This window comes from Neopelma chrysocephalum, unplaced genomic scaffold, assembly GCF_003984885.1.
Source record: "Neopelma chrysocephalum unplaced genomic scaffold, ASM398488v2 Primary Assembly neopelma1_23, whole genome shotgun sequence".
Lineage (NCBI taxonomy): Eukaryota > Metazoa > Chordata > Aves > Passeriformes > Pipridae > Neopelma > Neopelma chrysocephalum.
In genome coordinates, this window is record NW_020897691.1 from 8,046,363 (window position 1) to 8,066,704 (window position 20,342).

General features: G+C 37.7%; 1 protein-coding gene across 2 annotated transcripts in view; it reads left to right on the forward strand.

Annotated features, from left to right (window-relative positions):
* Positions 1-13,181, forward strand: part of WDR27 (WD repeat domain 27) — a 107,760-nt gene extending 94,579 nt beyond the window's left edge. For both annotated transcript variants that reach the window (XM_027686091.1, XM_027686081.1), the window contains one exon: positions 13,117-13,181. In XM_027686091.1, coding sequence (XP_027541892.1) covers positions 13,117-13,164 — 48 coding nt within the window. In that variant the 3' untranslated portion in view covers positions 13,165-13,181. The remainder of the gene's footprint in view (positions 1-13,116) is intronic.
* Positions 13,182-20,342: the final 7,161 nt, after the last annotated feature.

A 20,342-nucleotide genomic window follows, 5' to 3' on the forward strand; every position in this document is an offset into this window, starting at 1 on the left:
ATTATGACAACCCCTTTATTACAGTGCCCCACATTTAAAATGGAATACGTGAGAGATATGTCTGGATATGTGACTGAAAAAATGAGCAACCAGATAAGCAACTGTCCTCTGATCTGTGCAAATTTGTGTCTGCTGCACAGAACTTGAACTACGGAACTATACGGAAGGGAGAATTGCCTGAAATCACGAAATAGTGAAATATTGTGGAATGTGGAATTCTTAGTAGAATCCTTATTCCATCCATGAAACTTTCAAAAAGTATTCCTTAGAAACTGCAATCATGGAAAAACTGAAAACCTCTTTTCTATTTTCCTGCCTAATAATCAAATGAGTGGGGACCTGGAACAACTTCTAATTGGAAGAGTAGGGACAGAAAAACTTTTAATTGCAGAATGGATCTTGATGATACATGAAACAGGTCAATGTTTCTTCATCTAGAATATTCTTTTCATTCCATGTCCTATACTCACTTTGTGGGGAAATATGTCAGTGCAAGTTATTATTTAGTTCATCTGGAGATGAATGACTCTGCCAACTCCTGCCCATAACTGCAGCCACATGCCATAACATATACTGGAGTTTCCCTTCCTAGCATGAGTTTCTCTTACATGGTATCAATTCTTTGATAGTACCCAAAATCATGGAGGTCCTTGCCTAAAAGAGTTTGCTGTTTGGAGTACATTTATATATCTATATACTTATATCTCTCTATCTCTGAAGTGAATATTGAATAAAATATTCAGAAGCTAAAAAAAAATCCCTAGTGAATTGCAGTAGTCAGCCAATAGTTACAGCAAGGCAGGCCATAAACAACTATTTTAAGGAAAGTGTTCTAGACTGTGAATCCTGAGCGGAGGTAGCTTCCCACTGCCTAGTTCGCGATAAGGAGCCAAACCCCGGGAAAAGATGGAAGGTATATCCCTGATTTCATCATTTCTTTTTTGGATGTGTTGGCAAATATCTCCCTACTCAGCATGCTGCTCTTATGGATTCCATTCTGAGGTGTGTACCTTTCCTTGTGCTGTTTTATGGAGAGCTGACATGACCATCTGTAGTGGGTTTCTGTGGCGAGGTTTTGGTAATGAGGGGGCAGCTACACGGGTGGCTTCTGTTAGGAGCTACTAGATGCTTCCCCTGTCCGATGGAGCCAATGCCAACCGGCTCCAGGACAGACTTCCTGCCACTGGCCAAGACCAAGCCAATCAGGAGTGATAGTAATGCCTCTGTAATAACATATTTAAGAACAGAAGGTTGTTGCACAGAAAGAATTCTAGCCAGGGAAGAGCAGAGTGAGAACATAGGAGCAAAAAGGTAGACACCAAAATCAGTGCAGAAGGAGGGGCAGGAGGTGTTCCAGGCACTGGAGCTGAGGTCCCTGCAGCCCGTGGTGCAGACCATGGTGGAGCAGCTGTGCCCCTGCAGCCCATGGAGGACCATTGGGGTGCAGAGATTCACCTGCAGCCCATGGAGGAGCCCATGCTGGAGCAGGTGGATGCATGAAGGAGGTTGTGACCCTGTGGGAAGCCCAAGATGGAGCAGGGTCCTGCCAGAGACCTGCAGCCCGTGGAGAGGGAAGCCCACACTGGAGCAGGTTTTTCCCGGTGGGATTTATGGCCGCTGTGGGGCACCAATGCCGGTACAGCTCATTCATGAAGGACTGCACCCCATGGAGGAGTGACCCACGGGACAGCTGTTTGGGAAGAACTGCCTGAGGGATGGACTGGTGTTGGAGAGGTCCATCAAAGATTGTCTCCTGTGAGAGGGACCCCACGAGAGCAGGGGAAGGACTCCTCTCCCTGAGCAACAGCAGAAACAACAACTGACCGTAACCCCCATTCCCCATCCCCCTGCACCACTGGGAGGGAGGAGGAAAACGTGGAAGGAAGGAGGGGTGGGGGGAAGGTGCTTTTAAGATTATTTTATTTCTCACTCCTTTGCTCTTATCCTGTTAGTAATAAATCTAAGTACTATCCGTTGAGTCCGTTTTGCCTGTTTTGCCTGTGAAGGTGATCAGTAAGTGACCTCTCCCAGGTTTTATCTCAACTCATGAATCCTTTACTGGTTTTTTTCTCTCCTCTGTCCAGCTGCAGAGGGAGAGCGAGAGAGTGGCTTTAGTGGGTACCTGGCATCCAGCCAGGGTCAACCCACTACACCATCTAAAGAATTAGTTGCATGGTCAAATTTTGTGATAGAAGGACCATTTGCAACTGAGATGTAACTGACTATGATATCAGTCAAAACAATGGAAAAGTGAAGTTAAAATAGGTAAGCCAGTAGAATTATCCAGTTTAAATCTGGTCAGCAAAGAGAATCTGTTCCTAAGACTTTAATTGTTCTTACAATTGAAAATATTTTTGTAGCATTCCTATTCCACATCTCAATCTCAGTATTTTTAAGTTCTGTGAGTCTCTTTTTGTGACTACAAAACAGATGTAGCAGTCAATATGAATACCTAAATCAGAAGTGGTAATCATTGTTGGTGGTATAAACCACAAACCCCTAGAGGTTATTTCCAGCTCTTTGTAGTTGCTGGTGACTTTCCTCTCAACTCCAGAGGGAGCAGGGCTTCATGCAGGAATATGGAAATTCTTCAGCTTTTTTGTCAGAAAGCAAAGAAGCGCTGACTCTGACTATGAACTCTCCAAGGGAATCCCAAATGTGGGGATAAACATCTTACAGGTTGTTTAGATACTGTAAATTTAGAACCAATTGTATAGGTTTAGGTTGAGTTACTCTAACAATGGATAAGTTTATTCCTTATACTATTTTTATGTACATGAACCAGCAAAGTAAGACATTTTAGATTTCTTCAGTGTAATATCCCGAGGCAAACCAGCTGTATTTTAAATTGTGTTGATGTGTATTTATAAAGACATGGTAATACTAACATAACACTCTTGTTTAAATGCAGCTTCCTGAACCTTTGTGGGTTCAGTAAAAAAGACTCTGAGGTATTCTTTATCTGAAACACAATCAGTACATAAAACAACTTTTAAAGTTTGAAGAAAGTAAACATAAACTCTGTGTATGTATGGATATGAACTCATGCATAAATGCCCGTATAGACATGCATTGTTAATGTATGGCATGATTTTACCAATAGGGCAGTAAAGCAAGGTTATAATAGAAGAGGAAATGTTCATAGTATGTTCTTAATTTCTTATTGATGATGTAATTGAAAGAAAAAATTGAAAGAAGAATTAACAGTTGTAATGAGGCATAGGAATAGAAATTATTTTATTTGTGACAGAAATAAAATTGAAATAGCATCAGGTGATTAGCATGATACCTCTAATTAAGGTAAGTTAGAACATCTTTTCTTAGAATATAGGCATTATTGGCACATGAAGTCTTTTGGTTGCCAAGTTTTGCACTGAGTCCATTGAGTGAGGATGGCAACATAATGTGCGACATCAAACAATTTTTGCAGTTTGTCTAAGTGCTACTAAGTCATCATGTGGGATGCTGTAGCAATTTTTGGGCTCTACTTGCCTCAAGAAATGGTATCTATTACTTGACTCCAGTAGGCTTGATGCAAGTACCTCCTTTGCCAAGGGGGGCCAAACTTCTGTATAAAGCCGCCAAGAATCATATTTGGCAATTTGAGAAATAATATGTGTAGAATATTATGTCACAAAGTGCATCGCTGGTGAGAGTAAAACCTCAAAATCCCTCATGAATTTTCACATGATGAGGGAAACAATTTTGATTCTTCTTACGCTGTCTGCAGCAACTGTGTCTCAAGCATTGGTAGCACTATGCTGCTTTCTCTGTGCCCCTCTAGAAGCCTTTAATCTAGGCTAGGTTTGTCTCTTGTCCATGAATTAACTGTACTGTGTATGGATTCCCAGACCAGGAAGGATTGCTGTGTTGCTGTGCTACAGTCAGACAAGCTGACATGTGCCCTCTGATGTAAGAATCAATGCAAACTGTCACGTAATTTGGGACTGGACACAAGATGGGGTATCCCACCATTTCACTGAGAGGGAGTGTGTGTCCCCAGGGTTGTACAGAATGCTGGGCAAGCTGGATTAAAAACTTGATGTCTGCAGAAATTATAAATGTCCTTGCAATAAGATTTTGTTGTCTAAGATGTATTTCCCCTTTGTCTTCTGAAACTGCTTCAGCTCTGTTTTTCAAACAAGTCAAAATACTTCAAACTCTTAATTTGATAGGAAATTTTTTATTTAATGTAGTGGAAGTATTAAATAAGTAATCTGAAGTAACTGTTGGCTTTCTGTGCATCTGTAGTCTGGCAAGGGAAGTCAGAACAACTGATAAGATGGCTTATATACATGTACAGTAACTTAAAGATCTTAATTATAATCCTGGTCCCCAGAAAGTCAGCTGGAGTTTTGTCTTTATTATACTAAGGGTTCAAATCCCTACCTTAGATGTAGGGGCCTGTTTTTATTAATTTAAATAGGGCTGACTGCATTGAAAGACGGTTATAGTTTGCTTAAGCCTCAGATGTGAGCATGAATTAGTCATAAATGGCTCAGTCTTGTTTTGAAATTACTTCTCCTTTTAGCTTGAATACTTTTATCAATATTTATGTGTTTTATTCCTCTTCTCTGTCCCTTAACCCAGGAAAAGATTAAATAAGTTGTTCCGATTTTCTGGGTTTTGTTCTTTCCAGTTCTTCCTTATTAACTTTTACCTCTGTAGTTTCTTAATTTGAGATCTGAAATATGCAGTAAGACATTTACCACTACTGCCTTCCAAAGAAATGCTCAGTAGGCAACTGAAACTATTTTTTTTCTTGTACTCTTCATTACATTTATGTAAGATCCATTTCAAATTATGTTCATAAAACTGGAGATGCTGTTTTGTTTTGCTTTGTTTTTTGTCTTCTATCAATCCCTATCTCTTCTAGATTTCCTCTCTATTATTTTTTCCTCAATCTAAATAACTAAAAAAAACTATACCAGAAAAGGATTTTTTCTTTCTAGTGGATAAACTGAGCGATACATCAATGTATGATTTTAATTAAAAGTGAAAAGTGAGATGTGCATCTAAAAGGACTGGATAATTCTGATGAAAGGCTACATTAAGAGTCTATATGTAGTGTATTTACCTACTTCCATTGCTGTTGCCTTGTAATTGCACCAATGACAAATAAAAATTTTTTACTGAAATTTTTTACACTGAAAATTTTTTAACAATGGTATCTGTAATTCCAAAGCGAGGAACTGAGCTACATATCTAAATTGATAATATGTAAAACTTATATACTTCTGTACTGTGGGAGTTGAAGTGTGGTGTTCTCTTATTACAAGTGATGTGATCTGTAGAGAACTTTCCTTTTTAATCACAGCACATACAGAATCACAGAATCCCAGAATCTGCTGATTTTAAAGGGACTCACAAGGAACATTGAGTCCAACTCCTGGCCCTACTCAGGACCATCCTGAAGAGTAACACCATGTGCCTGAGAATATCATCCAAATGCTTCTTGAGCTCTGTAAGGCTTCGTGCTGTGACCACTTCCCTGGGGAGCCTGTTCCAGTGCCCAACCACCCTCCGGGTGAAGAAACTCTGTCTAATATCCAACCTAAACCTTCTCTGACACAACTTCAGGCCATTCCCTCACTGGTCACCACAGAGAAGAGATCAGTGTCTGCCCCTCCTCTTCCCCCCACGAGGAAGTTGTAGACTGCAGTGAGGTCTCCCCTCAGTCTCTTCTCCAGGCTGAATAGATTAAGTGACCTCAGCCACTTCTCATATGGCTTCCCCTCCAGGCACTTCACCATCTTTGTTGCCCTCCTTTGGATGCTCTCTAAGAGCTTAATGTCTTATATTGTGGTGCCCAAAACTGCACACAATATTCAAGGTGAGGCTGCCCCGGTGCAGAGCAGAGCGGGACAATCCCCTCCCTCGACTGGTGATGCTTTGCCTGATGCTCCCAGGACATGGCTGCCCCTCCTGGCTGCCAGGGCACTACTGACTCATATTCAACTTGCCATCATCCAGGACTCCCAGGTCCCTTTCTGTGGCACTGCTTTCCAGCATCTCATTCCCCAGTCTGTACATACATCCAGGGTTGTGTCATCTCAGGTGCAGAATATGGCACTTCCCCTTGTTGAACTTCATGTGGTTGGTGATTGCTGAAGCCATCCATTTGTCGAGGTCTCTCTGCAGGGCTTCTCTGCCTTCAAGGGAGTCAACAACTCCTCCCAGTTTTGTCATACAGAGTAATAAATCGCACTTTCCTTTATTACTGTGTTTCAATACCTAGACCCTTTCCTGGGTGTATAATTTCTGGAAGGGAAAAGTGTAGTTCACCCTCTAATCTCACATATATTTTCTCAAAATTGCCGTTTGTAATCTGTCTTCACACAGTAGAAACACATTCCCATTAGGCATTCAAAGGGAATAGTATACTGTGTTTGAAATGGAATTAGCTTTTTCAAAGTGTCAGACTCCATTTGTCCTGTGAGCAGTCCCCCAAGGTGTTAGATCACCAGGATGGAGTGTCTGTTCAGGCAGAACTTTATGGTGGAAAAAATATAATAAATAAAAGATTGGTAGAAGAACGCAATTGTGTTTATTGAGTCCTTTCCTAAGTTCACTTTTTACTGCAAAGGTGTCTGGGGGTTTTAAAGCGACTATTCTTTTACTCTCCATCTTTCTGCTTGTAGTGAAATCAGCAACAAAATTAATAATAGTTTTTGACATAAAAACAGGTATGATGTTGTAAAGCCCAAGCTAATATAATGATGCCATTAAAAATTAAAAAGTTTGGAGAAAGACAACATATGTAGTGAGCAACGCTCACACTAAAGAAAGGAGAAAATAATTTATTTAGGTTCATGGTATAAATTTTGTTTGAGTCACTTTCCCAGTAGTTCTCCTGTCAAATAACACTTTTTCCTAGTGTTCTTCACACATGAGAGTCTACTGCCAAACTGGCATGCTTTCTGGAATGGAAATATTTAATATGGACTGTTAAAAGAAAAACAGCATTTGGGGGCCTGTTTATGTTGTCATTAATAGTATAGCAGCAAGTAGTGAAAAGAGATTCTTTGGATTGCTGTGAGTTGTAAAGAGTAACTCTAAATTAGTGTGTTGTTCCAGTTTTAAGATACTATTTGAAGCCCCTTGAAGTTAGAGGAAACTTAAAACAAAATTTGTTGGACTTAACAAGCATTGGCTTGTATCTAAAAGCTGGAAAATGTACAGAGCTTTCCCTACAACCCTATCCTGCATCACATTTATACTCAAAGCATTTGCATTGCTACGGGGTTGATGTGTCTTCCAGGAGTGGCATAAAGATATAACTACCTTCTCTCATGTATTTGTTTCTTCATTAGCTCTAGTGGCAGAAGAATATGAAGTAGATTGTATTCTTTTAGATTAGGGTCTTTAATTTGGGGGCTTTTTTACCATCTTACTGCTTGAAGATTATTATATATTTGCACAGATTCCTACCTATGTTTGAGAAGGGTAAGTCAAACAAATCAGATCCATTTTAGGAGTTTGCAGTTATTTGGGGTGGCTTATTCCTTCAGGTTTTCTTCATCAATATCATATATAAGTGAAAAAGATTTCTGAATATTAGTATAGAAGATGGATTTAAGATTGTTTGATATATTATATTTTGGTCAAGTAATTTTAACACATCAAAAGACTTGCTGGGAGTTCCTAGTTTTACTTGCCTATAAAAATGTCATGTTAAATACAGATGAGAATTTTGCTTTCATTGAGCACATAAATAATATTTACTAAAGTCTGACAACAAAGAGATGCAGGTGCTGAGGTGGGTAATTTAAATCATTTAAAAATATGATACATTACGGAAACTCACCAGGACGTTCCAGGAACATCTATCCAGAAAAGATTAATTTAATCTGAATCATAAGGGAACTAAGGTTTTAAAACTGAAGGTCGAGTTTGGGATGACACTTCTGTGAAAGATCAAGATGCAGAATTTCTGTATCATCACAGGTATGTCAGAGGCTAAAAATGGTCAGGTAGAAAAAGGCTTCCAAAAAAAGAACTAGTGATACATTTGCACAAATAATAAGAAATAAAATGGGAAAACAGAGTGATCAGCACTGGGTAAAAGCAGCCTGGATGATTTGTTAGGCTTATCACAAATTTGATGGAAGAAGGGTAATCAGTGAGGCACTCCAGTACATGATTGCAAAGTGTACAGGGAACATAGAGCACACCTTGCTAGCAGTGGAGATATCCTTTATGTTAATGACAGCATAGAAGAGAGGCAAATTAATAAACCTCAACAAGTAATGAGTCCTGTAGAGACTGAAAATGCAGTCCTGTATAGGAAGGATACAGCAGTGAATTTATAGCCTGAAAACAAGGCCAGGATGGCAACACTGTCTGTGTTATGATAAATCAGTGAGGGCAGGAAGGTCCATTACTCTTGCCTATCAGGATGTATGAAGAGATCAGATTTTAGATGCTAGGAATGACTGTTTCATGCTGAGGGAGTCAACCCTTGACTACATCAGCAAATATGTAGAAAATGTATTTGTCTCAGGAAGTCATAGAACCATAGAGCCATTTTGTTTGGAAAAGACCCTTAAGTTCATGGAGTATAACTGTTAACCCAGCGCTAGGTTAGACTCCCTAGGATAGACTATCTCACTCTTTCGTAGGTATTTGTTTATAGAGCTTTTGGAGAAGATACCAAGACAGACCATAGCTCCGGCTCTTTGCTCCAGTTTATCTATTCTTCTGCTCCAAATAAAAGCATTGCTTTAGGCACCACTTTCTGAACAGGAAAAATATACTAAAAGCCAGTTCCACAATGTCTCCTTTTACTGTTGCTCTTGATTGTTGCTAGTTGTGAAACCAATGCAAGATTCAAGAGCATTGGTTCTACTTGTGGCCTCTTATTTTCATAATAATGAAATATGAATAATAAAAGCTGAAAATACTAAACTCCTAAAATTTATATTCCCATCTGTTCTGCTGAGATACTGGACTTTTGTCAAGATGATACTTTTTGCTGTGCAGCTAGAAGACTTTTTCAAAATTTGTATCTCTACTTGAATATTATGCATATTTATACTAACTAAAAGAAAGCAAAATCATATTATGTATCACTAATGTGCAACTAGCTGAAATTGCTTTGATTCTTGTTATTTTCTGAAGTAGAGTACGTCTTGAAGCCTGCCCTGTATTCATAGATATACATGTGTTCTGTGAAATATTAAAACAAAATATTGGTTATATGCATGCATTTCTATACAAACCCAACTGCTCATGTTTGTGGCTTAAAATTTTGAGGTCTCTAATTTATAGCATGTTTTTGTGGTTTTTTGTAGTGTGACATCACTACAAAAATATATTTCCCACCCACCAAAGATAATTAAAAAAAAAAAAAATATACTGTGTTAATATAAAAGGGAGTTTAGTAGACAATGTCTTGAAATTCATTCTGTTTGTTAACTGACAGCCTTCCAACACTGCATGGCACTGTTTTAACTTTCTGTGTTAAACTTTTTATTGTGGTAAACTTTTGTATCTTCTGCAGCCCATGTAAAGGAGAACTGTATTCAAGAACTTGTTCTCCTCCCCGTTCTGGCACCACGTGTCAGAGATGCTTTTTAAACCTTGAATTTTCTGTAAAAAGCTCTAAAATGCACAAAACTTCAATCTTCTCTGCCCTACTTGAAAATCTTTTCCTCCCTCATGTATACATAGACATAAACAAAATAGTCTACTCTTTCATATGCCCTCTAATATTTTATAATGTTCTGGTGTCCCACATGAAACCTTTACATAGGTTTCAAATTATTCACAGAACCTATGCCAAAATTTGAATATGTAATAGTAAGACACAATTAGTTTGGGGTTTTTTGCTAGTGTTTTTTTTTTTTTTTGGTTGGTTGTTTTGTTTTTGTTGTCTGGGTTTTTGTTTGGTTTTGTGGTTTTTTTTTAATTTTAAGTAGTATATTGACTTAACTCCTATTGAGGTTTCAAATATAGTGTAAAACAGTTTTGGAGTATCATGTTTGGGAGCTGAGGGGTTTGAATTAAGTAACATGCTTGCATTATTGGGAAATGTAATATTGGCATAAGTTAAACATTATTCTTTTCTTTAAAATCTTACTGAGATTTCTATAAATTCTAAATATAGCTCAGAACGTCCGTCATTAATCAATTTTAATAGCTCTTAAGTGTAATAAATCAGGAGTTTGCACAATGCTCTCAGGCACGTGGAGTGATTCTTGGGGATGGTCCTGAGCAGGGTCGGGACTTGGACTTCAGTGATCCTTGTGGGTCCCTTGCAGCTCAGGAGGTTCTATAATTCTATGAAGTATGCCACTTAGACAAGTGAAAATGCTTTTTCAGCAATCAGGCATAGAAATCTATTCTAAAATCTGAAGGCTAGCTAAACTGGGCTTCCTGTGGCTGTGTATTAGCAATTTAGTTGGATCAGAAATGTGCTTTTGAAGTGATTCAACAAGCTGTCCCTATTTATCCCACTTCACTTCTCATTGCTGTATGGTTTGTGAGAATGCATTTTGGGCTTGTCTCTGATAAAGCCAAACCAGAAAATGAACTCCAGGGATACACTCAGTGTGCTAACAGACTTTCAATCCATTGGACTAGAGCAGAGCTAGTTTACATTAACCCATATAATGTCTAGATGTAACCCAAGGGAACCTGAGTCTGAGAAGGAAAAAATCCACACCAATATTTAAAGAAATCAGAATGCTAATGACTCATTAAACCTACTGAAAGCTCTATTTTTTATAAAATATTTCTTTAATAATTAGGCAATTTTTGGATTATGAGTGTTGTTTTAACTGTCTAATAATTGATATGGTGCTGCCAAAATTGTGGAGGTGGTTAAATGGAGTAGAAAGATAATTTTTTGTGATTAATGAAAACAGAAGGAATCTGGAAGAATGTAATAGCAGTGTAGCAAATACATTTAGCAGGTGGCAGCCAAGCAGTGTTTCAGTACTGTCAGAGGATATGATCGGAGGATTGACCACACACTGCAGTTTTTGAGGTTCAGGTTGGACATTAAGGAAGGGCAATGCAATACTGGAATGAGTTGTGAAATTCCCTTGAAAGTTTTCAATATTTAGCCAGACAAAGCCATAGCTAAGCTCTTCTAATGTTTCCAGTGGTTACACCTAGAGCATGAAGATGGACAAGATGACCTCCTTGGGTCTTGTAAAACTTCAGTTTGTTTACAATTATTTTGTTTTAAATTGAAAGCTAAACAAGGTTTCTGTATTATCTCCTGTAATAATGAATCTTCAGTATAGAATAAATTCATCTCTGATTTCTCAGGTTAGATCAGTTCTCTTTTGATAATATGAAATAATAATAAAAGCATTTTCTTTTTTTGTTTTTCTTCTACAAGATAAATGGCTACAGAAATTTAGAAAGGATACATTATTTAGATATTTTATAGATATGTCATCTTTACAATATGTCCTGGTTTTAGCTGTGATAGAGTTGTTTTTCTTCCTAGTAGCTGATGTGCTTTAGATTTAGTATGAGAATAGTGTTGATAGCACACTGATGTTTTAGTTGTTGCTAAGCAGTGTTTATACCAAGTCAAGAATTTTTCAGCTGCTCTTGCCCCGCCAGTGAGAAGGCTGGGAGGGGACAGAGCCAGAGCAGATGACTCGAACTGGCTAAAGGGATATTCCATACCATAAGATGTCGTGCTCAGTATATAAACTGGGGGAAAACTGACCTGGTGCATCTACTTGAGAACTAGCTAGACATTGGTCAGTGAGTGGTGAGCATTGTGAATCACTTGTATTGTATCTTTTAATTATTTTATCATTATTATTATAATTATTTATTTTCTTCCTTTTCCTTCCCATTAAACTGTCTTTATCTCAACCCATGAATTTTCTCACTTGTTCTTTTCTGATTCTCTCCCCCATCCCACTGCGAGTGGAGGGAGGGGGTAAGCAGCTGCACAGTGCTCAGTTGCCAACTGGGGTTAAACAACAATGCAATAATAAGTTACAGAGGTAGATAAGGAGATACTAGAAGTCTTTGGAGATATGTAATAGTCTTGGATAGCTGTAAAAAATAGAACTGGAGGAATTAAATCTGACAGTTCTTGGTAGTCTATACTTTCATGTTACATAAATGAGAGTGAGAAAGAAGAAAATAGGAGAACAACAGTCATGGTCTTGGGAAATAAGAGTTATGAGACAATAGAAGAATTGATCACTGGAGATGTTGAAGAGGGAATACAAACCCAGAAGATAACTTATTGACCACAGAGGCTCCTTATTCAAAGGAATAAAACAAATTCTTAAAAGCATCAAAGAAAGAACAAATCAAGAAAAATGAGGATGTGCAAAGTTAACCAAATGAACTGGTTGGAGAATGAGATGCATGTTTGGTTCCTGCTATTCAGATTTTTATCACTGATATGAATAACTGTCAATTCTAATATGCAAGGACTAAGCATCTTGAAATTTTCATGGAAAATAAGTGATACCGTTTGTAGATCATCCCTTTCTGAGATACACCAGGTTTTCAAGTGCTTCTTGGTGGAAGTAATTGCAGAAAATAGTATTTCCTCTTATTTTATAATTAAGATCTGAGACTGGTAAAAGAAAGCTAAATGCAGTTGAAGGCTCTTTATGCATGTATTCGAGACTTGAGTCTTCATAGAAGTTTTTCAACATACTTTCTTGCAAAGGAAATTCTTATTCTGCATTTAACACCAATAAAAATCAGAAAACTGCATTTGTTGGTATGCCTGATTTAATTCACAGTATTTTCCATCTTCATTTATTCCAGCTCTTTCTTATTTCTTCCATACTCTCTTCTTGAGTCATACACATAGAAGTCTGTTTGACTTTCTATGTGGTTTAAACATATGCTTCAGTTTTACAGACTGTTGATGTGTTAGCGGATGTTGACACAAATTTGAAAATAGTTGGAAAAGAAAAATCTAAGTAAAATGGAATTTTCAGATTAGCTTGGTTGAGAAGAGTCTACAGGTTAAGTTGTTCCTTTTTTTGGAAATGAATCCTGGACATCTTAACATAAAAGAAATATCTTAATGATCTTCATTCGGTTTGTTACTCTAAAGCAAACTGTTCTCACTGGAAAGATCCTTATTAAAGCCATATGTTCTTTTCTTTTGAACTGCAGCTCACCACAGCCACCTTGGATGGCAAACTCCAGTTGTTTCTACCCTGATACTTGCCAACCTGTGGGGCTTTGGCCGTGGTACTCTGAGAATAACAACTTGCTGAGAGAAAGAAGACTGCTAATTGGCCATAAGCAAGTGGCATAATGTTCCCTCTAAATTACAATTTTCTTCTGACTTTATTTTCTGCAAGTTCCTCAAGCTGTTCCCAAACTTCTTATGTTGTACAATCTGTTACCTTTATTGCAATAATAAGTACAGAAGATCAAGAAAAGAAGGAGTCTACTCATTCTGACTTCATTTTAGCAAATCACCTCAGAAGTGGCTTTCAAAGGACTTATTGAATGCTTATAGTTAGGTGTATTCTGTAGTGCTTTGCTAGACTGAGACTACTCTAGTCTAGACTGAAAATGCAAGCAAAATAACAAGTGTTACATTTTTAAAGCTAGATCTGTCTGTGACAAAATTTTTAAATTAATTTGAAAGAAAGAAGGATTGTATGTCTTTCTGAAATGCCATAGGAGTCCTTTTGTTATACTTCTTTGGGGTTACTGGAGTCAGCATAGTTGTTGTTTGAAAGCAGAGTTTTACTGGTTTACTATTTACACTACATTCTGTAAATGTATTAGGGAATATGTGACAAATATCTTCTCTTTAGAAGAAACTATTTCTGTCTTTTAAATAATTGTTAAATATTTTCAAAAATGTTAAAGTAATACGACAATAAAATAATGGGAAAAAATGTTCATTTCTTGTATTTTTCCTAGTTTATTTGTCTTGATGTTAGAAAAGATTTTTTTAGACAACTGGTTTTTTTTAAAAAAACTAGACATTCTCAATGTTCGTTGGCTCTATGTAAGAGCAGAGAGCATGTATGTGACTGGTGAAACGACACAGATTTTTTCTTTTGCTTGCAAAATTGTGCTGCCTTTTCAGTTAAATTTGCCAGAAGACAATTTATTAATCAGTTTTCTTTAAAAAAAGGGGAAAAATTGAAATTACCACTCCCACTTTAACATCAATCAGTATGGCCAGATCACTTTCAATACTGGAAAGAATGTTATATTTAATAGACACCTCTAATTTATGTATGAAATATTTAGTATAAATAGATAAAGTTATTTCTGTAAGTTGTTTAGTTTCCATAAAAAAACGCTCTTTGGTAAAGGCTTTAGCAGTTTTTTGCTGAGCAAAATCATATACTGTCAGTATGTATCGTATCCAGATATTCTCCAGAACACAATGGTCTCATCAATAACTAAAGAAGTGTAGTGCAGCCAGATCATACCCTGCAGGACTCTGAATATCAGAATCAGGTTTGGTATGATCAAAGCAAATGTGGAATAACCCACTTCAATACTTTTTAATATTTGTTCAGTTCAAAATCAGATTAACCAAGACATCACCTTCTATGCTGCAGCTTCGTACTGGTACACTACACTCACAAATTTTCTGCAAGATTTAAATATTTATTTCCACCACAGAGATTCTCAGGATGGTCTTTTTCAAACTTCAGTTATCTTACTTTCTCATCTGTGTGCTTTGGACTCCACATCAAGAGTCAGTATTCAAATACAGAAGAACAGCACGGTCCATAGCTGTATTTGCAGGTAAAGTGTTTCTAAGCCATGAGTTGGAACTTACTAGTGACTGACTCTTCAGAGAGGTTGAAACATCTGCTGAGGAGGTGTGAACTGTAATTATTACTTTTTTTTTAAGGAACCACATTTTTTAAACAGAAGAGTAACATTCTCAAGCTTAAGGCAGAGGACACATGTAGAAAAACTTGCTTGCTGCAAGCATGGAGGTTGTCACAATCCCCATGGGACTGAAATAAAAGGGAAAGACTTCCATTTTCTAGATCTCCTACCTTCTAGGACTAGCTGCTCTCAGTCCCCCATCAGCCAGTATGTATACCCAAAACCCCTAGTTTGATCTCTGCAGGAGGAGCTCTTCTTCCAAATCTAATGTATTATCTCTCTTTCCTTTAAGTGAGACTCAGCTGTATGGTGCTTCCTGTTTACTTTCATCAAGGACTTTTCCTGGACAGAAAAGCCCTTTCGAGCACTTTGGCCATGACCACAGCATTATCCATCCATGATGAATAGAGACCTTCATCTGTTCAGCCCTTGCAGATGTGCAGTTTTTCCACAGCCCAAGAATTTGTTGACCCCTTTTCCCTCAGGGGATAGAGGGAATGTGCCCTTCCACACAGGCACTAAAGCTTTTCAAATGGAAATTCACAAAAAAAAAAAAAAGGAAAATTCCCCCCTGGATTCCTCATAAATGCTTGAATGCTTGTGGTTTTGAGGATGGAAAACTTCAGCTGACACACTTCAAGTCTGGCAAAATTAAATGCTTGAAAGCAGGTTTTCTAATGGCAACTAGGAGGATAATGTTACCATCTTGTAATGTTATATTTAGAATTTTTATCATCACTAAGTTTTCCTTCTGAGGTCTCTTTGATAGAAGGACACAGGAGGCTATACTTAATTGCTAAAGAAATACGGTCATAAAAGATTAGTCTTCAATAGAAGAGTGTATCCACAGAAGCACTATCTATACCTTTGTTTTTTAACAGGCAAATCTGACTGTTTATATGTTCAGTTTCTGTCATAAATACATGACAATTAGAAATTAGACAAATAGGTTAGTATGTCTCAGCTATAAAAAATTGACACAGGCAGCTGTAAGTGTAAATATTTAATAGGTCATTGTGAGGAATTTTGAGTATGCTTTCAGACTGCTTTTGGAAAAAAAAAATAACTCCCAAATATCTTTAGAAAATTAAAAGTCTTGCTTTGAAGGAATATGTAGCAATATGTGAGGAAAACAATTGGCAGAAGAATAGTCTAGTTTCATTAAATATTTGCTGTGTCATCTGTCCCTGAATGTCCTATATGCTGGGAGGAGGATTGATGTGACTTTTTGTGTGCTGTTATGCTAGGGACTTTCCCAGCTGAACATCTTCTACCAAATGCCACAGAATTATTAAAATGGATTTACGCAGCAGCTTACACAGCATCTTCTGGTGCTCTGAAGGTCAGAAAGCACAGTAGGGTGGCCATCACTGTTTTGAAGTGGATGTTAAAAACTGTTTGGGATTAAGTGGCTTGCAAAATATGAGGTACTACTCAGTTTTCTTTGTAGAATGAAAGCTATGGGCAAGTTTGGGTTATACTATCAAGAAGAGGGGAGGAGCAAGCCCACATATGAACTCTGCTTTACACCATGAAAGAAGTGCTCTTTGGATGTATTCTTCAAGACTATATTGCTTTCAATTATAAAGGATGGTTGCATTTAAATGCAAAGTTATATATTCCTGGAATATCTGGAGATAGTGAGTGGCACTTGTGCTTTTCTTTCTTCCATTATTTCTTCATTTAGTCATACCCAATTATCTTTTCAAAATTGTGTTGTTACTCGTATTTTCCCTTTTGAACAATGAATAGATCTATTTTTCTCATAGTATTTTATTGCAGAAAAAGAAAATATCAATCAAAATGCTTAAAAATATTTCAAAATAGTTTGGAGTATGTTTAATAAATAAAAATGAAGAAGTATGAAATTTCTCTTAGAACGTAATTTAGGATGCCTTTCTTCAATGCAGGAGCAGTAGTTCAAAAATATGGACAAACAGAAATTAAAGACTAAAAAAGTACTTTCCCTGAAATCCTTGCAGGTTTAAAAGTGCAATCATTTTTAAGGACAGTAAGATATTTTTCTCGGATATATTACTTTTTACCTAATTGTCTATACTGACCTTCTACCCACCAGCATTCCCATGATCACTTAAGACAAATTCTGCTCTTCAGAATTCTGCACTTCAGTAAAGCAAGAGTAATTCTGCTTGGTTTTGTGAACATGGTACTGCTAGGAGTGGACTCTGTCTCAGGCATTTTAATAACTTTCACGGTAGAACAATATACTTGTATTAATAACAAATTTTTGGTGAAAAAACAGTCTAAAATCTGAAAGCTAGATACACCTGAGAAGGCCTACAGAAGTTACTGATCATAAGCAAGTTCTATGTTAACTGGTTTATGTTAAATCTTTAGTTGTTTGGTGTGAATATAGCATCTTTCTTTAACTGAAAAAAATCTTTATCCAAAACTTAGTGTTTACCTGAAGGCTCTTCTTGTATATGTTTTCACGAAAACTGAATGTTGCTAAAGGAAGGTATTGAAACATAGAGCAAATTATGTGGTATGAATGAGAAGAATTATAGCTATGATGAATTTGATTTAACAAAGTGATAGATATTCCATTCCCAGATTACGACCTTCCAGATTATTTTTACGTTGTGGCCAAAGTTAAATGAACCACAATGAGACATTTGCATTGTCTTAGGTAATGTAAACAAATGAACTCATGCCTTCTCTTCTGTCCAGACAAGAGAGAGTTTGTGATTTCTTGGGGCTTGTTTTGCTTTTTTTATTACTGGACTAAAATCTGTTCTGACTGGAAAAGTATTGTAAAATAATGGGACAATGAGCTTGGTTCTGTCATCCAGTCACAGAAGAAAGGCAAACCTTTGGGAAGTCATCTCTAAAGACCAGCCCACCAGCCCAAAGCAGTTATTTCCAAATCATTCATGACAGATGTATTTCTAAACAGCCCCTCAAAACCTCCAGTGACAGAGACTCCACAGCCTCCCTAGGTGGGAAATCCCCTTGCTGCAATGTAAACCTATTTTCTCTGTCTTAATTCATTAGGTACATTACCTTCTTGTTGTAGCAGCCCTCTGCATACTTGGCAGTTGTTATCCTGTCTCCTCTCAGACTTCTCTTTTCTACTTTAAACAAAGTCAGGTCTTACAGTCTGTCTTCATGGGTCATGTTTTCTAGACCTCTGTTAATTTTTGTTCTCTGTACTTTCTTCAGTCCTATGTTCCTCTTTCTGGAAGTGCAGTGTTCTCAGAAAGTTACACCGCTATATGCTATGCCAGTGCTGTGTAGGCTGAAGTCATGGCTTGGTGGATCTTAAATCTGGCACTCATAATCTGGCATTACACTGTGGTATTGAGTTTGTCTACAGACATGTGGTGTTACTGACTCACGTTCCTCCCTTAGGTTTACTGGATCGTGCATTTCAGCTCATTTTTCCAATTCTGATCCTGTGCTCCCAAATGCCTCCAGCACCTCCATTATTATTATTTTCTGTAAATTGGGTAAGTAATTATTCAAGAGAGTGGTGGAAGTGAATTGCCTGCTGATTTGGTTCCTAGGTTATATATTCACTGCCAGAGAAGGTGTTCATTTTATTGCACTTACTCTAGATGTGGTCAGGCGGAGAAAACATTCAGTGAGACAATTAGCTGAAATTACCGCTTTCACTGAAGGCAGGACACTTCAGCTTTTACTGATGTTGTTGAGCTCAATAATATGTGTCATTGTTACTTTGTAAGTGTTATTGTTACTTTACTATGTCACAGTACAGATTTCTTTTTCCTTCACAAGGACAAGGACTTTGCATAGATACAGTATTCCTCTGCTGTAAAAGCAGTCATGCACACATCTTAGTCTTATCAGAAGGCGTGGGCTTTGAAACACTTTGTGGGTCTGACTGTTCAAGGAGGTTCATAGAATTATAGAATAGTTTGGGTTGGAAGGGACCTTTAAAGGTAACTTAGTCCAACCCTCCTATAATGAGCAGGAACATCTTAAAATAGATCAGGTTGCTCAGAGCCCCATCCAGCCTGACCTTGGATGTTACCAGGGATGGGGCATCCACCACCTCTCTGGGTAACCTGTTCCAGTGTACCTACCATGAGAAAGGCAATTGGCACTTGGACCAGCTATGCTGGCCACAATGACTTCATGATTGTTTTACACCTAATCTCTGCATTCATTTTCAAAGAGCCATTTGCACCGACAGAATTAAGATCGGTTAAATCTCTGACTTTACTTCCCTCCAGAGTCCTTGTATTGACGTAGCACTAAATGCTGCTGCTTGGCTGTATTGATACAGCCTCAGGGAATTTGCATCTTTTGAAAAGGGACAGGGGGAAAAAAAAAAGACTACTACTCTCATCTTCAAGAAAGCATTTTCTAATGTTTTATGCAGCTTTTGTATAAAAGCTACATTGCACCACTTCAAGAACCTACTGGACCTACGGGAGGCTCCTGACTGCTGTTTCTCTTGCTAGCCATGTAAAGTACAGGGAGCTTGGATATTATTGCATAATATTTCTCTGAGCAGTTCAATTAACAGATGAAAAGAATTATAGAATTTTCTTAAAACCAGAGGAAAAATGAAAACTATGTTAAGTAAACAATTTCCCCATTGTTTCAGGCTTTTCATGTGGCAATTAATAGCAATAAAAGCAAAGGATAAAAGTTAACCTGATTTTGCTATGACTTTTTTGATTTTAAAATAGGACAGTTTTTCAAAATTCTGAGCTTTATTAGCCTTAAAGCTCTGTTAATCCAAAAATTTTTAGTCTCCACATGAAAGAGGGCTTCTAATCATCTACAAGCATCACCCAGCATCTTTTTGCTTGGGAACTTCAATGTGGGAAGTTGGGCTGTACAGGGAGTAAACTTATGCACTGCCAGACCTTCATGACACGTTCCATTATTTGAAGCCACAGTAAAACAAAAGTGAAACAGTAAATAGGAAAAGGCAGCTATAGCTTAAATACAGGCTCAAATTAAGGGTCCACTGCAATATTGTTTGAGTATTTCCCATTTGTTTGTGGAGTATGTAAGGGCAAACCTACCCTAGAGCTGGCTTGTAATGTGAGCTGTGAAAAGTAACAGCCCATACTAATGTAGCTGTGGTTCTGCTTTTGTGCTATTACTCAGAGTTCTGCCAAAATGCCTGTATGAAGCACTTTTTGCTTTCCCAGGACAGCACCTGTCCCAAATTTGCCATTTAAGCTCTCATTTTGGAAGAGAGATGTCTGTGTATAGTTTACTTTCCACCAATGCCCAGAGGTGTCTCGTTTTACCAATTTATAGACAGGAATCACAGGCAGCTGGCAATCCCTGGGTAAAAAGCATTGCCTCACGTCTGTGCACGCTGACTAACTGATCTGAAAGCCATGCTTTGGGGAAGGATGCCGGTTTCAGGTGGTAACGATCCCAGCAAGAAGGAGACCAGAGTTTGAAATTGTTCCTGGCCCAATGCCACACGCTTGGCTAGGGTTACACCAGGTGCGAACTTGACCTAATGAATATAAAACACACCCTCCACAATCATAGATAAAAAGAAATGAAAGGAAATA